The sequence below is a fragment of the Palaemon carinicauda genome, chromosome 22, assembly GCF_036898095.1.
Source record: "Palaemon carinicauda isolate YSFRI2023 chromosome 22, ASM3689809v2, whole genome shotgun sequence".
NCBI lineage: Eukaryota > Metazoa > Arthropoda > Malacostraca > Decapoda > Palaemonidae > Palaemon > Palaemon carinicauda.
The window spans coordinates 87,622,096-87,638,459 of NC_090746.1; the positions used below are offsets into that span (position 1 = coordinate 87,622,096).

Sequence of the window (16,364 nt, forward strand, 5' to 3'; positions counted from 1 at the left end):
AGATTCTTCTGAAGCTCAGTTTAATCAACCTTTAACCATAAATTTTCCATTTTTTTCCCTTCAATAAACATGTAAAGGAATGAGTATTCTAGCACTAAGTGGTAACTGACGCGGCATTCTCTTTGCCTCCTCATTTTCTTCAATCGCTGGCTCTGATCAGACATACTCAGGATTGCTTACTTATTACTACACATTAAGATGTCTTTGTCTTCGCTGATATTCTTAACAATTGTTACGTGGACTGTACACAGGAATTGTTTCTGGAAGTTTATTATCTGCATTCTCTTGGTGTATTGTGGCAGGGGCATTACTGTGATTTAAATAACATCGTGAAAAGAAAGTTTCCTTCACAGTACTTCTCTTTATAGTATGTTGTCAATTTAACAGTGCAAGGTACTAAAGGGAACTTGCTGTTAGTTCTGGGAAAAGCCAGGGAAGACTAGACTATTTGACTGTAGGGGGGATGGAGACAATAATGATAAGCCTCCCTCTTTCGACATTTCACATAATCAGACATCTTTCGAAAGTAAGTGATCTTCATAAGCTCTTGACATTCCTAGCTCTCTTTGTTAAGAGTTCAGAATCCAGTGAATCTTTTTTTTAAATGGTAACTATGGTCCTATCCGCCAATTGCCAAACAAACCTAACTCCCCAAGTTGAGTCTAGTTTTCACACATTACAGAATTGAAAGCCACTCACAAAACTTTAAATCCTTTAATTACTTTAGACCCTTCTGTTGCTAAATCCTCTCATGCTGCAATCTTAGTGAATCTATACGATAACTATATTGTGAGGCTAAAGACTGAGTGGATAGTTTTGATCCTAATGTCCTCAACTCGCTAAACTAAGCGCTCCTAATTTATAACATTTTACATAGGTGGATGGCGTGGCATATCATATGATTCCCTTAACCTTATTGGAGTGAACGAAGTTTCAACTAAACTCAATAGCTTGCATCTTGTTTCGTTTGGCAATGTGTTCCACAAGCTCATCAAAAATTACTTCAGTGAAGTAAATGTAGGCACTACTAAATTAATCATAATTTTTACATTTAATATTATCTCATACATTTAATTTGTTATAGATTTCATATGTATATATACCTATAGTATTGATTTATATATCTCTATTGCTTTATACCAACAAAACTTTTCAATGTAAATATGCAGTAAAAGTAACTCAATAAACCAAAAACATTGTTCTCTACAAGAAAATGCAGTATTTCTTCTGTTACCGTAAATTTTGATAATTAATACATTTCAATATAAAACAAATTGTGAGAAATGGCATCTGTATAGATTCTGAGTCACAAGACGATGTATTACACGGTTATTACACCCTTCGACCTTCAGTCGCTACGACTGAATGTTCATGGTTTATCGAGTGACTTTTACTAATTACCCTGTAACTATGAAAGTAAGAGGAATTTTGACAAAATATTTTGTATACGCATTCTACATTGTCATACAAAGATCAGTGAATTTTTTTGGGATTTTGTGTTTTTCTTCCTATACCCCCATATATTGGGATACCAGCTGGGCTCCTTAACACAAATACCTTTGCTGCCTTCATATCACAGCTCAAAGCCTTACCGTGTCGCACAAAACTATGGATGGCCGTTTTTCTCTTGAAATTTTCAAACAAGCTATGCTCACCTCAAATGTTTCTTTATCTTTGTCTATTGAAGTACATGAATCCTTTTCAATGAGATCAACATACATTACCTTTGGTTTTTCACAAATAATGTTCTTTGTAATCCTATCTCCAACTAACTGTTTTTTCCATTGATTCAGATGAGAAGCAACTTTTTTATTAATCTATTCTACTGTTTTTACTGTTCTTAAAATATTCTTATTCCATTTCCTTACTGAGCTATTTTCCCTCTGGGAGCCCCTGGGCTTACAGCATCCTGCTTTTTCAACTAGGGTTGTAGCTTAGCAAGAATAATAATAATAATAATAATAATAATAATAATAATAATAATAGCAAAAAAATTACTTTTAGAATAAAAAAAACTTCATTTCATTGGAGGTCTACATCACGTCTATTTAGAGTAGTAATCCCAGGTCTCAATATTAATCATCAAAGGAGAAGATAAAATTTGAAAAACACTAATTTTCAGGATAAATCAGCCTGGCGTCAAAACCGAAGGTCAGAGGCAAAAATCCTATGCAGTTTGGAGATATCCTAAGTCACCTTAATAAGTGGTATGAATGTCAAAGTCCTGTCCTTAAAAAACAGCGCAAACCAGCTGGCTCCCACAAGATTTTAAAAGGTCTGTGAATTCTGAGTCTTTCATGCTGATGCAAGTTTTTAATTGTGCTGAGACCAATCTGTTCTCGAAGATGTCCAGGAGGACCTCCTTACTGAAGAAGAAAAGGCAATTCCCAGTTACAAGTCCATGAGTGTATGAAAGTCCATCTAACCCTGTTGCTGTTCCATGCTAATGCCAACAGGAATTGCAAAATCAAACCACAACTAGTTCATCATTCAGAAAACTCAAGAATCTTTAAAAAGTACAGGGTGCAGAATAAGCAACTGAACATTCTGTGGAGGTGGGAATGGGTCAATGAAATGAGGTTTTTTGGTCCCGAGGTAAAGAAGTAGCTCATGATGTTTTCTTTTTATCATTCAACTCTCAGATTGTGGGAACCTCACATTGAAGATGTTGAGTATGCTGGTAATCAAGGGTAACTATATAGAAAATTGTTTATTATAGTAAACATATATTTCAACTTAAAATCCAAAAGAATTAATCTTACCTGTTATTTGATAAGTCAATTACACCAAAAATGATGAGATTGACAAGTAACAAAGCCCACTCAGTAATGATAGAGTTGGAATATGAAGAGGTAATTACATCGAAAAGTCCACCCACAAGTGCAAACCGGAGACTCAGAGCCTCTAACATCAATTGACGGCTTCGCCCATCCTCAGGAAATGTTACAGTTAAAGCTCCAGGTTTTTCCTAAAATAAAAGAACACATTTTTGTATTAGATAATGCATGCACTGGCAAAGCCATCAGTTTGTATGTAGAAATACTCATGAACGAGAACCTTTAAAATGTAAAATCTCAATGAAAATTAATCATTAAAAATACTGCATCACCATGAATATATAAAATTCTCTAGCACCATTTTATTTCCTTTAGACAACCTACTTAATCTGGCTCACTAAAAGAACCAATCTATGTATCATTGCGGTGTCAACCACAGAGTCGAACAATTATAATTTCCATATACAATAATTGTATATGTACACTAAATTATACATAAATGGATATTAACATGTTTATAAGAAAGAGTTTAACATTTCAATTCATGGAAGGTACAATATCATTTATGCATACATATACCAAGGCACTTCTCCCAATTTTGGGGGGTAGCCGACATCAAACAAATGAAACAAAAAAGGGGACCTCTCCTCTCTACGTTCCTCCCAGCTTGACAAGGGACTCAACCGAGTTCGGCTGGTACTGCTAGGGTGCTACAGCCCAACCTACCCCGTTATCCACCACAAATGAAGCTTCATAACGCTGAATCCCCTACTGCTGCTACCTCCGTGGTCATCCAAGGCATCGGAGGAAGCAGCAGAGCCTACCGGAACTGCGTCACAATCGCTCTCCATTCATTCCTATTTCTAGCACGCTCTCTTTCCTCTCCCACATCTATCCTCCTATCACCCAGAGCTGTCTTCAATCCATCCATCCACCCAAACCTTGGCCTTCCTCTTGTACTTCTCCCATCAACTCTTGCATTCATCACCTTCTTTAGAAGACAGCCATTTTCCATTCTCTCAACATGGCCAAACCACCTCAATACATTCATACCCACTCTAGCTGCTAACTCATTTCTTACACCCGTTCTCACCCTCACTACTTCGTTCCTAATGCTATCTACTCAAGATACACCAGTCATACTCCTTCGACACTTCATCTCAAACACATTCAATTTCTGTCTCTCCGTCATTTTCATTCCCCACAACTCTGATTCATACATCACAGTTGGTACAATCACTATCTCATACAGAACTCTCCTTATATTCATGCCCAACCCTATATTTTTTACTACTCCTTTCACTTCCCCCAACACTTTGCATCCTTCATTCACTCTCTGATGTACATCTGCTTCCACTCCACCATTTGCTGCAACAACAGACCCCAAATACTTAAACTGATCCACCTCCTCAAGTAACTCTCCATTCAACATGACATTCAACCTTGCACCACCTTCTCTTCCCGTACATCTCATAACCTTACTCTTACCCAAATTAACTCTCAACTTCCTTCTCTCACACACCCTTCCAAATTCTGTCACTAATCGGCCAAGCTTCTCTTGGGTGTCTGCAACCAGTGCAGTATCATTTATAAAGGAGTTTAATTTAAAAGCCCTTAATTAAACATCATTGTTTTTTTAAATAAATGCAGATAATTCTAGAGTAAGATGTAAATAAAATAAATTTAAATGGCATCCCTATTCATAATATAAGTCATCATTCCATAAGTTATGATAAATTTACAAAATAATTATAATAATTTTCTTATTTCGATACTCACCTTCATGGTGCTTCTCTTTGGATGCTCAGTTTTATAATGTTTACTCCTAAAACTAAAAAATTTCCCACTTTATTTCCTTTCAATAGACTTATGCCTTTCGCATAATACTTAAGACAATCTAGCGGTAAAATGACAATCACCAATGGCTGAGGTAAGCCATACTGCCTTGGTTTTCAGTCTCGAGGTCAGTAAGGTAAGGAGGAGGTTGAACTTATGACCATCAGGTGAGTAAATAAATAAAAAAATTTTGTATCTAAAATTCCGTTAATTTCCGCTTAACCTCTCATGATGTTCACATTGCTAACTCCCATACTCTGAAGGAGCTGGATCACCAGTAAAGAAAAGAGAAATTCATTTCTTTTTTTCAAAATAACGAAAATAATTAACATTCTATACTCACTTAAAGGATAGTCTAGTATGTGGGTAACAAATCCTAAAATACATTTTGAAATACGGGACTCCAGATCGTTTTCCTAAATATTAACTTAAACCTCTAATTACTAATTCAAATAAGCCCCAACACAATGTAACTTAACCCTTTTACCCCCAAAGGACGTACTGGTACGTTTCACAAAAGCCATCCCTTTACCCCCATGGACGTACCGGTACGTCCTTGCAAAAAAATGCTATAAAAATTAGTTTTTCATATTTTTTGATAATTTTTTGAGAAAATTCAGGCATTTTCCAAGAGAATGAGACCAACCTGACCTCTCTATGACAAAAATTAAGGCTGTTAGAGCAATTTAAATAAAATATACTGCAAAATGTGCTTGGAAAAAATAACCCTCTGGGGGTTAAGGGTGGGAAATTTCCAAATACCCCGGGGGTAAAAGGGTTAAAACTAGAAATCTTTGAACCATGAAAAAAATATCAACCAAACCAAAATTTTTATCATACATCACAGACAGCCATTATGGACTCTTGATTAGTAAACCATGATTCTTGGATAATTGGTTAATACACTGTCTTTTAGAACCTATGACAGACAATTACAATCTAGAGGACTGTGAAAACCCTTTGTTTTTTAAAATAAGATATACAGTCTCCATCCAATTAGAAGTAGCACATAAGGGTTCAGATGAACCAATTTTGAAACTGGGTGATAAAGAAGGTTGGTTCTGTACAGATACCTTCTTGGACACTTAGATAACAGAGGCCACAGATCTGTGAACCATTCTATTTGTGGTCAAAATTGGAATACAATCGTCCTCCTGTCGTTTAATCATGGCGGATGGTGGAAATGCTTACATATCAAGATTTGACCAGTCTTGTAACTGGAATTTGTGAACAAAATACCTCTGTCTTTTTGTTCCAGTGACGTTGCAAACGTGTCTGCGTTCAGCCAACTCCCCTATTTCTAAATTTCTAGATAATAGCACCTTCACTATCTGGTAAAAGGATTCAGTGGTACCTGGACTTAAAAAGCTTTGAATATTGTTAGAGGCTCCCAGCAATTGATATGAAGAGTTGATTACTTCAACATCCCTTTTTACAACAAATGATAATGTCCAGGATTTTCATTTTCAAGGAAACTCAGGATGATAACCAATTATGATCGTCCCAACAACTCAGCAGTTGAAGTTGGTTCTTCATCATTGGAACCAAGATTGTGTTTAGATCGACTATTCTGTTGCAATTTAGACTGAGTTATGAAATTGAAAAACCCTCATCTTTAGTTGTCCCATAGGATGAATTTCACTAGGGAAGTCATGGTACATAGAAGTCTCACCCACATTTGAAATGACACACTTAAACATTCAGAATTTTTTTAATAATAACTAGCCTAATCTTCCCTGGCTTATGACCTGAACTAAAAGCTTGTTCCCTTGTGCACTTTGAATTGATCATCAACCATTGAAACACTTTTCCATGAGAGGGACTGTTAGGGAAACACTCTTCACAAAGGTTATTTAATTGCTAACAAAACCCGGGGAAGACATCTTAATGTGCAGTAATTAGCAAACAATCTGGAGAAAGTATGAACTAAACTGACAGGACAGACACTGAAAGGGACAAAAAGAGTACCTGGTCCAGCAGTTCCGGGATTCTTACCACTTACTATTAGAATGTTCCATTCCTTTTAGTAATTACATGTATTTATTGAAAGGACAGAAATGGGAGAATTTTCAAATGTTTTTAAATTTTGCTGGTAAGTATTGATTAAACCAAGCTTCTAAAGCAAAAGTAATATGAACATCATGGGGGGTTCTTAGAAATACAACTTTCCTTCTTTCAAAGCAGTTAACATTAACAGACTTATATAAAACAGATACATGATTAGCATAGAGAAATGCAAAGATTTATTCTGAAAAAAAGAACATTAGCAGAAACTTGCATAAGCTCTAAAGCTCTACATATGAGACTGTTACAGCCTGAGTTGCTGAAGGAGGGATAAGCTAATGTCTAGTATTTGAAACCTATATAACACCATGCTCATGAATTAAATAGTTTCTGTCACACTTGTTTGATGAGATTCAAAAGTCTATTTGATATTCACAAGCCTTTTGTCTAACACACAAGTAAACACAGACTTTGTAGGAAGTAGGTTGGATAGGAAACCAGCCACCCGTTGATATACTAATGCTAGTGTTATTGGGTCCTTTGACTGGACAGAAAGTACTACATTGGATCCCTTGCTCTGGTTAAGGCTCATTTTGTCTTTGCCTGCACATACACTGAATAGTCTAGCCTATTCTTTCCACATTCTCCCGTCCTCATACACATGACAACACTGAGATACCAAACAATTCTTCTTCACTCGAGGGCTTAACTACTGCACTGTAATTGTTCAGCAGCCATTTTCCTCTTGGTAAGGGTACAAGAGACTATCTATGGTAAGCAGCTCTTCTATTACACTCAGGCACACTATTCAACCTGTTTCTTTATTTCCTTTTCTCACCGAGCTATTTTCCCTGTTGAAGCCCTTAGACTTACAGCATCTTGCTTTTCCAACTATAGATGTTGCTTAGCTAGTAATAATAATAATTGGATATAAGCCGTTAAGGATCTGACAACTACATTCACACAATTAAGGAACACATGAGACTTCTCGACAGAATGTATGTTGAGCGATCAACTTTTACTAAAAGTACCTTAGCCATTTTAAATTCACCACAAAATGTTATTTTGATAATAAAATAAATTTTTGAATATACTTACCCGGTGATTATATAGCTGCAACTCTGTTGCCCGACAGACAACTCTACGGTAAAAACTCGCCAGCGATCGCTACACAGGTTGCGGGTGTGCCCAACAGCGCCATCTGTCGTCCAGATACCCAGTACTCAATGTAAACAAAGACTCAATTTTCTCCTCGTCCCACTGGGTCTCTATTGGGGAGGAAGGGAGGGTCCTTTAATTTATAATCACCGGGTAAGTATATTCAAAAATTTATTTTATTATCAAAATAACATTTTTCAATATTTAACTTAGCCGGTGATTATATAGCTGATTCACACCCAGGGGGGTGGGTAGAGACCAGCAATATATGTTTACACTTTTATGAGCTAAGAGTTTTTATTTCATTTTAGAAGTTATCAAAATAACAAAAAAAAAAATAAATAGGTACCTGGTAAGGAAGTCGACTTGAACAATTACTCTGCCTTTTAAGTACGTCTTCCTTACGGAGCCTCGCGATCCTCTTAGGATGCTGATCGACCCCTAGGATCTGAAGTATCAAGGGTTGCAACCCATACAACAGGACCTCATCAAAACCCCTAATCTAGGCGCTCTCAAGAAATGACTTTGACCACCCGCCAAATCAACCAGGATGCGAAAGGCTTCTTAGCCTTCCGGACAACCCAAAAAACAACAATAAAAACATTTCAAGAGAAAGATTAAAAGGGTATGGAATTAGGGAATTGTAGTGGTTGAGCCCTCACCCACTACTGCACTCGCTGCTACGAATGGTCCCAGTGTGTAGCAGTTCTTGTAAAGAGACTGGACATCTTTCAAGTAAAATGACGCGAACACTGACTTGCTTCTCCAATAGGTTGCGTCCATTATACTTTGCAGAGATATATTTTGCTTAAAGGCCACGGAAGTTGTTACAGCTCTAACTTCGTGCGTCTTCACCTTAAGCAAAGTTCGGTCTTCCTCACTCAGATGTGAATGAGCTTCTCGTATTAACAATCTGATAAGGTCTGACCAAGCATTCTTTGACAAAGGCAAGGATGGTTTCTTAACTGAACACCATAAAGCTTCAGATTGGCCTTGTAAAGGTTTAGTACGCTTTAAATAGAACTTAAAGAGCTCTAACAGGGCATAAGACTCTTTCTAGTTCATTGCCTACGATCTCCGATAAGCTGGGGATATCAAAAGATTTAGGCCAAGGCCGAGAAGGCAGCTCATTTTTGGCTAGAAAACCAAGTTGTAGCGAACAAGTGGCTTTTTCTGAAGAAAATCCTATGTTCTTGCTGAAGGCATGAATCTCACTGACTCTTTTAGCCGAGGCTAAGCATACCAGGAAAAGAGTCTTAAGAGTGAGATCTTTCAGGGAGGCTGATTGTAACGGCTCCAACCTATCTGACATGAAGAATCTTAGTACCACGTCTAAATTCCATCCAGGGGTAGCCAAACGACGCTCCTTGGTGGTCTCAAAAGACTTAAGGAGGTCTTGCAGATCTTTATGTTTGGAAAGATCTAAGCCTCTATGCCGGAAGACCGATGCCAACATGCTTCTGTAGCCCTTGATAGTGGGAGCTGAAAGGGATCGTCCTTTTCTCAGGTATAAGAGAAAAACAGCTATTTGAGCTACAGAGGTACTGGTCGAGGATACAGAAACTGACTTGCACCAGTCTCGGAAGACTTCCCACTTCGATTGGTAGACTCTAATGGAAGACGCTCTCCTTGCTCTAGCAATCGCACTGGCTGCCTCCTTCGAAAAGCCTCTAGCTCTCGAGAGTCTTTCGATAGTCTGAAGGCAGTCAGACGAAGAGCGTGGAGGCTTTGGAGTACCTTCTTTACGTGTGGCTGACGTAGAAGGTCTACCCTTAGAGGAAGACTTCTGGGAACGTCTACTAACCATCGAAGTATCTCGGTGAACCATTCTCTCGCGGGCCAGAGGGGAGCAACTAACGTCAACCTTGTCCCTTCGTGAGAGGCGAACTTCTGCAGTACCTTGTTGACAATCTTGAACGGTGGGAATGCGTAGAGATCCAGATGTGACCAATCTAGGAGGAAAGCATCTATATGTATTGCTGCTGGGTCCGGGACTGGAGAGCAATAGATTGGAAGCCTCTTGGTCAGCGAGGTTGCAAAGAGATCTATGGATAGTTTACCCCAAGTGGCCCAAAGTCTCTTGCACACATCCTTGTGGAGGGTCCATTCGGTTGGAATTACTTGCCCTTTCCGACTGAGACAATCTGCTATGACGTTCAAGTCGCCTTGAATGAACCTCGTTACTAGGGAGATGTCTTGATCTTATGACCAGATGAGCAGGTCCCTTGCGATCTCGTACAACGTCAGTGAGTGGGTACCTCCTTGTTTGGAGATGTACGCCAAGGCCGTGGTGATGTCCGAGTTAACTTCCACCACTTTGCCTCGAAGGAGAGACTTGAAGCTTTTCAAGGCCAGATGTACTGCCAACAGCTCCTTGCAGTTGATATGCATGCTCCTCTGACTCGAGTTCCACAGTCCTGAGCATTCCCGACCGTCTAGTGTCGCGCCCCAGCCCACGTCCGATGCGTCCGAGAAGAGAACGTGGTTGGGAGTCTGAACAGCCAGGGGAAGACCCTCTCTTAGGTTGATATTGTCCTTCCACCAAGTCAGACAAGACTTTATCTTTTCGGAAACCGGGATCGAGACCGCTTCTAGCGTCTTGTCCTTTTTCCAGTGAAAAGCTAGATGGTATTGAAGAGGACGGAGGTGTAGTCTTCCTAGTGACACAAATTGTTCCACGGATGACAGCGTCCCTACCAGACTCATCCACAGCCTGACTGAGCAGCATTCCTTCTTCAGCATCTTCTGGATGGATAGCAGGGCTTGATCTATTCTGGGGGCTGATCGTCTTGTTGTTCAGCAACGTCCTCATCAGAGGGTTCCTCATCCGAAAACTGATGAGGAAACGGCAACGGAGTGGGCAACGTCTGGCTCGCTGAGTCCGGTCGCACTGGTGCATGCGTGACGGAGCCGGACGCAACATCATGGAACTGCTGCACAGTCTGTGAACTGTCAACAACCATGGGTGCGCGAGGAAGCACAGCGTCCACCCGAGACTGTCTAGACCGTCTGGGTTGTGCAGTCAACACCCTACCGGGTTGCTGAGGTTGACGCACTGCGTCAAAACAAGTCACCTCTGCTGGTTGTTGAACGTCCTGAACGTCAACAACCACCTCCGAGCGTCGCTTAACGTCAACGTGCGGCTGGCAACCCACACTGGGTCGCATCGGTGGAGGAACCACCTCAACTGGCAGACGCGAGTAGGTTACCTCAGCGTCAACAGGGCGCACAACCGACCGGTTGGAAGGTTGTTGGCCAGAAGGTTCGGTAGCAACCTTCTCCGCATTAAAGTCCTCTATCAAGGACGCAAGCTTGGACTGCATGTCTTGCAGCAAAGCCTATTTAGGGTCTACGGGAGCAGGTGTGGCAACAGACGGGGTTAGCGACTGAGGCGGTACCGCTTACCATCCCCGAAAGCCTTGTTATGCATGACATAATTGTACAGCAAAGCTTCAAAGGCTCGAAAACAGCTGTGAAGTTGACCTGTAAACAACTTGGAGCGTCTCCTGGCCAGGCGCCAGGGAGAGTCTACGAGAATTGAGAAGTCTATCTGGGCAGAGGCATGAACTCCCAAGCCGAGAACTTCTCTCGTGTCATATCAGACTCTCGCTCTATAAACCAGTTTAAAAGAAGGGAAAGCAAAGGCTGTATCCCCCAAACTCCTCCTGGTGAAAAACCAGTCGCCTAGCCAACGTAAAGCTCTCTAGGAGAGCGAGAGAGCACTAGCTTAAAAACAACGGCTTCGAAGTAGCTAGGCCTAGTGTAAGCTCTGACGTTTAGGCGAACGAGGAGCAGCAGTTACAAAAAGATCCGGACAAAGATCCTTAAAAAAAAATCATCATGATTTAATTAAAGTCCATAGGAGGCTAAGCAGCTTTAGGCTCCTCTCCATCTGACAGAGTCCTCAAGGGAATATCAGTAGGAGGGGGAACAGCAACTTCCTCATCTACAGGAACCTTGTCCGATAAAAGCTGAGTCTCAAGCAAGGGAGAGACCTACCGTGGTGGCAATGCTTTACAAGCAGAGTCCACACTCACTGGTGCATTAGTAGCGGACCAGAACACAACGTCATGTAACTGCTTGACAGTCTGTGAACTGTCAACAACTGAACTGTCAACCACAACAGGTGCGTGAGGACGCACAGCGTCCACTCGAGACTGCTTTGACTGCCTAGACTGAGCAGTCAAAACAACTCTAGAATGCGGAGGTTGACGCACAGCGTCAAAACAAGTCAACTCCGATTGTTAGTGAACGTCTTGAACGTCAACAGGAGCATCAGCAAGTGGCCTAACGTCCAAATGCGGCTGAAAAACCACACGAGACCGCATCGAGTGTGGTTCTAAACAACCTGACTGACGTGACTAAGCTACGCCAACGTCAACAGTAAGCACAAAGGAACGTTAGGTTGGCTGAAAGCCAGGATATCGATGAGATAAACGGCTAGACTCAACGGACTAATCGGCAGAATAGTCTTCCATAAGGGAGGCAAGCATATACTGCATGTCTTGCCATACAACCCATTAAGGATCAACGGAAATGGTTGTGGTAAGAGACGAGGGTAACGTCTGTGACCGCAACACTTTGCCAACAAAAAAAGACTCTCGGAGTCTGTGTTACGCTTTTGTTAGGCGGCGAGCAGTTATCCGATGACTGCATAGGGTCAGAGCTGTCCTAATGGTTGTAACCAGGACGCTGGACCTGTCCTGAAAGGACTGACTTTCGCTTAAGGGCTTCGAAACCTTGTGACAGGTTTCTTATGCGAAAAGCCTTCGGATGACGAGGAGAAACAACGTCTCTCTCGTCTTATGGTAGGGGAGATCTTGGTAAGATACACCCGATACCATAGAGGGAAAACGTCTGTTCGTTGATCAAGGCCTCTCGAACCCATAAGTCGTTTGACATTACTTCTCCCCTGGGCTTGGGAGCATGCAAGAGGTCCCGGACTAGGTGAACGACAGGCACGAACAGACGAACCCTCGGACGCAACACTGTAACACTTTGCGCATATCACTTTATCACTTCGATTTTCTGTTTTGCACTTATTTCACTGAAATCGAAACTTTTACTGATTTCTACCTGAAACACGCAATTCTACCCTTCATTAAAAGGTAGTAATTGTGAAATCAGTCGTATAATGCAAGCTCATTAATACCAGCAAAAAACAGAAAACATATTTTAAGATAAAAAAATCCGTGGCTGGGAAAGAGACTAAACACTAGTTCATATAACTACGTTTTCAATCTCTCACCGCACATAGCCTGGGGACGAGAATAAAAAACTAAAAACGTTTTATCCTTCCTCCCCGTACAGCGACTAGGGACGAGAGTAACTCGAGAACAACGTTACCCGCTTGAACGGAACGTTTTCTCTCCTCTCTCTCCCTCCGTCTCTATCTCTCTCTCTCTTTCTCTCTTGATTTCGCACCTAAGAGAAGAGCCCAATTATATTTCGTCAAAAAAACATGTTATTTGACTAAAGGAAAAAACAAAGGTTTTTCAAATAAAAAGTTCCTTTAAAATAGAATTTAAAACATTTAAGCTAAGAAAGAATGAACAAAACGTCAGAATCGATTTACTCTTACTGCAAAGTGAAACCGTGATACACTCTCTCTCTATCGTAACGATAGAGCGCATGTTGAACGTCCTGAACGTCAACAACTGCGTAGCATAAATAAACTAAACGTTAGTTCATCTTTGAAAACAGTACGAAGACTATCAAAGAAATTCTTTCATAAAATATTACATTCAAAATGTTTTAAATCCTTAGCTCTTTAAAAGCTAATTACGATATAAAGGGCTCAACGTTGATTAACTTCGGTTTCCAAGTTAGGACCGCCTACTCTCAGAAAAGGTCTATATAAACAAAACATTAAAATTTATTTTTATATGTTTATAATAAATGGAAAGTTAATCGAAGAGGCCTAATAAAGGCGGAGAGATATAAAATATATAGAGGAAAATCTATAACGTGATAAGATAATTACTAAAAGCCTAAACACACTTCCGTCTAAGGGAAGGGTCGGCCATTTAAAAGTGAAAGAAAGTCCATACTCTCTTTGTCACCATAATTAAATCTATCCAAAACGAGTTCAAGATTTACGATGAAGATAAAACACCTGCATAGCGAAAGCTCAAAACTAGAATAAAGTACTTCACCAATTAGTTGTGAAAAAACTCCAGTTTAGCAACAGCGAGTAAGTACGTCTTGTCGATAGCTCGACAGAGAGAAAATTGAGTCTTTGTTTACATTGAGTACTGGGTATCTGGACGACAGATGGCGCTGTTGAGCACACCCGCAACCTGTGTAGCGATCGCTGGCGAGTTTTTACCGTAGAGTTGTCTGTCGGGCAACAGAGTTGCAGCTATATAATCACCGGCTAAGTTAAATATTGAAAAATCTATATTTCTCTATTATTCATACCTCCCGTATTCCTAAAAATACAGTGAGCTGTATACCATCTAAATGCAAAGGAAGCAAAAAAAAAAAAAAAATTCCTGTAGCCGGTGAGTTACTATGGATGGTATTTACTTGATTTTTGTTTCACTGCTGCCTCTTTCCCATAAGAACAAGGGATTTTGCATGTCATGATGAAAATTACCATTTTCTCTTATTTTAGTTGAATTTTTTCTTCTCTACATGAATAGTATACAAACCCCAGGTAGTTTCATTGAAATGAAAAAATATTGTTATCTAACAGTCAAAAAAGACTTTGTATGTATAGCATAAGCTTGGTGTAATTCTACAAAAATAAGACTTCCAGTTACCTAAATATTCCAATACCTTTTTATAATTAGATATAAACAACAAATGAAAAGATTTAGAAGGTCGATTTGAAAGTAACAGTGAAAAACATGAAGAATACACTACCTCTTTGGGTGAAAATAAAGACTGAGTTAACTGAGTTTTCAGGGATTCTAGAAGTTCTGATAACTGGTCATCCTGCCCATCCAAGCACATCAACACAAGTTGAAGAAATGGGCGATGAGATGCAAGAGGCCAGTGGCCTAAAGACCAAGAAGGTGATGGATTTTCCATTCCATTACTGCTCACACTACTAGGTTGACTATGACTTGGTGGAGGGCTTGAAACAGCTCCTTCAGCTGAAGCTCCCTCACTGTCACTTGGCTTAGAATTGCCTGAATAAGCTCCGAAGTTTACAGACTCCAATACTTGACCTGAAAAGAGTTTAAAGGCTTAGTATAAATGCAAAAGTAAATGATTATTTTAAGGCTAAATAAATAGGAACAAGATCCTGTAGTTGCAGAAATCACAATTATTATAAAACATGTAAAGTTTATCAATATAACTAGAATCGAAGAAATACAGTAAGTTGAAATTAATATTATTTCTATGAACCTCTTCTGACATCCATAAAGCTTCTTCTTAAGGTCTGTTTATCAAATTTTACCCCATAAATTGATAAAAAAAAAATCCTATTTTCTTTCCTTTCAAAAGATGCATGCTCCTAATAAAGTAATGAAAGAATCTATTGATTATTGGTAAGTAGCATGCGAACAGTTTCCCATACTTAAATTTTTTTGCCAATCCAATTTCCAGATTGAGATAAGAGTTTCTTTCATTTAAAGTTATCTTCCTTGCTGAATTCTTTTAGATTTCTGCAGAGGGAAAACACTGCAAATTCTATATCATTTGTATTTTTCCTAGCTATCGAAACCTATGACATTTAATGGGGTTACTTCTGGTTTTATTTTCTACGGCCAAACATAAAGAAAAGGAATCGGTAGAGTGCGTCATGCTATGCTGCTGAGAAGCTACTGCGCATGACAGGCTATGCTTGTTTCAAGAGTCTTGTCACATCACTCTTCTGGTTAAAGACTTGAGGGATGGCTGAGGAGGGACCTTTGTTAAATGTAACCCTGATATCTCAAGTTCCCAAATAGTGCATAAACCTTTTACCTTACTAGATGGGCCATTGCCAATCTAGTCCCAATATACGGTCATATGATCTGTTTCCCACATTGTTACCTTTCAATATTAAACTTACACATTATTCTAACAAAGACCTTAATGATATTCTTTTAATTCTTAAGTAATATGTTGTATTAAAATAAATGATTGATTAGTTTGAAAGTTTTAACTTCAAATAATGGTTAATCTAGTTATAGGTTTCTATTTTTGCCAAAGCCTTTGCACTGTGGTACATAGGAACTGGTTTTGGGTGATCTTGTTCTACATTCTCTCTGCGTTTCTCTGGGAAGTATGTTGCATGATCAAATTAAAATTTCTAGCAAAAAAACAAAAATTTAGCTAAGCAGAAATAATAGTGCTTCCAAGCATAAGGACAATACACTCATCAGTATGCTTAAAATTTGGAAATGGTAAGGTTGTCCATACCTATTCATTATTCATGTTCACACCTTCACCGAGTAATGTCCATACCACGTTAAAAGCTCCATGATTTGACATATGTGCATCTTCCTAAGCTATGACCCTAAGATGCTGGAAACACCACTTTTAATCAGATTCAAATCTTCTATCATCTTTCACAATTTCTTCCAAGGTTCACAAAAAAGATCTATGCCATCTGAAAATCTGAAGTTGTTAAGGTATTCCCAATTGTTGTTAATT

The 16,364-nt window shown here is 39.5% G+C and overlaps 1 protein-coding gene across 5 annotated transcripts in view; it reads right to left on the reverse strand.

Moving 5' to 3' along the window:
• The window catches only part of kto (kohtalo), a 276,697-nt gene that overhangs the window by 64,466 nt on the left and 195,867 nt on the right, over positions 1-16,364 (reverse strand). For all 5 annotated transcript variants that reach the window (XM_068346482.1, XM_068346481.1, XM_068346480.1 and 2 more), the window contains exons 31-32: positions 14,643-14,950; positions 2,763-2,968 (exon numbers count right to left, since the gene is read on the reverse strand). In XM_068346482.1, the coding sequence (XP_068202583.1) occupies positions 2,763-2,968; positions 14,643-14,950 (514 nt within the window). The remainder of the gene's footprint in view (positions 1-2,762; positions 2,969-14,642; positions 14,951-16,364) is intronic.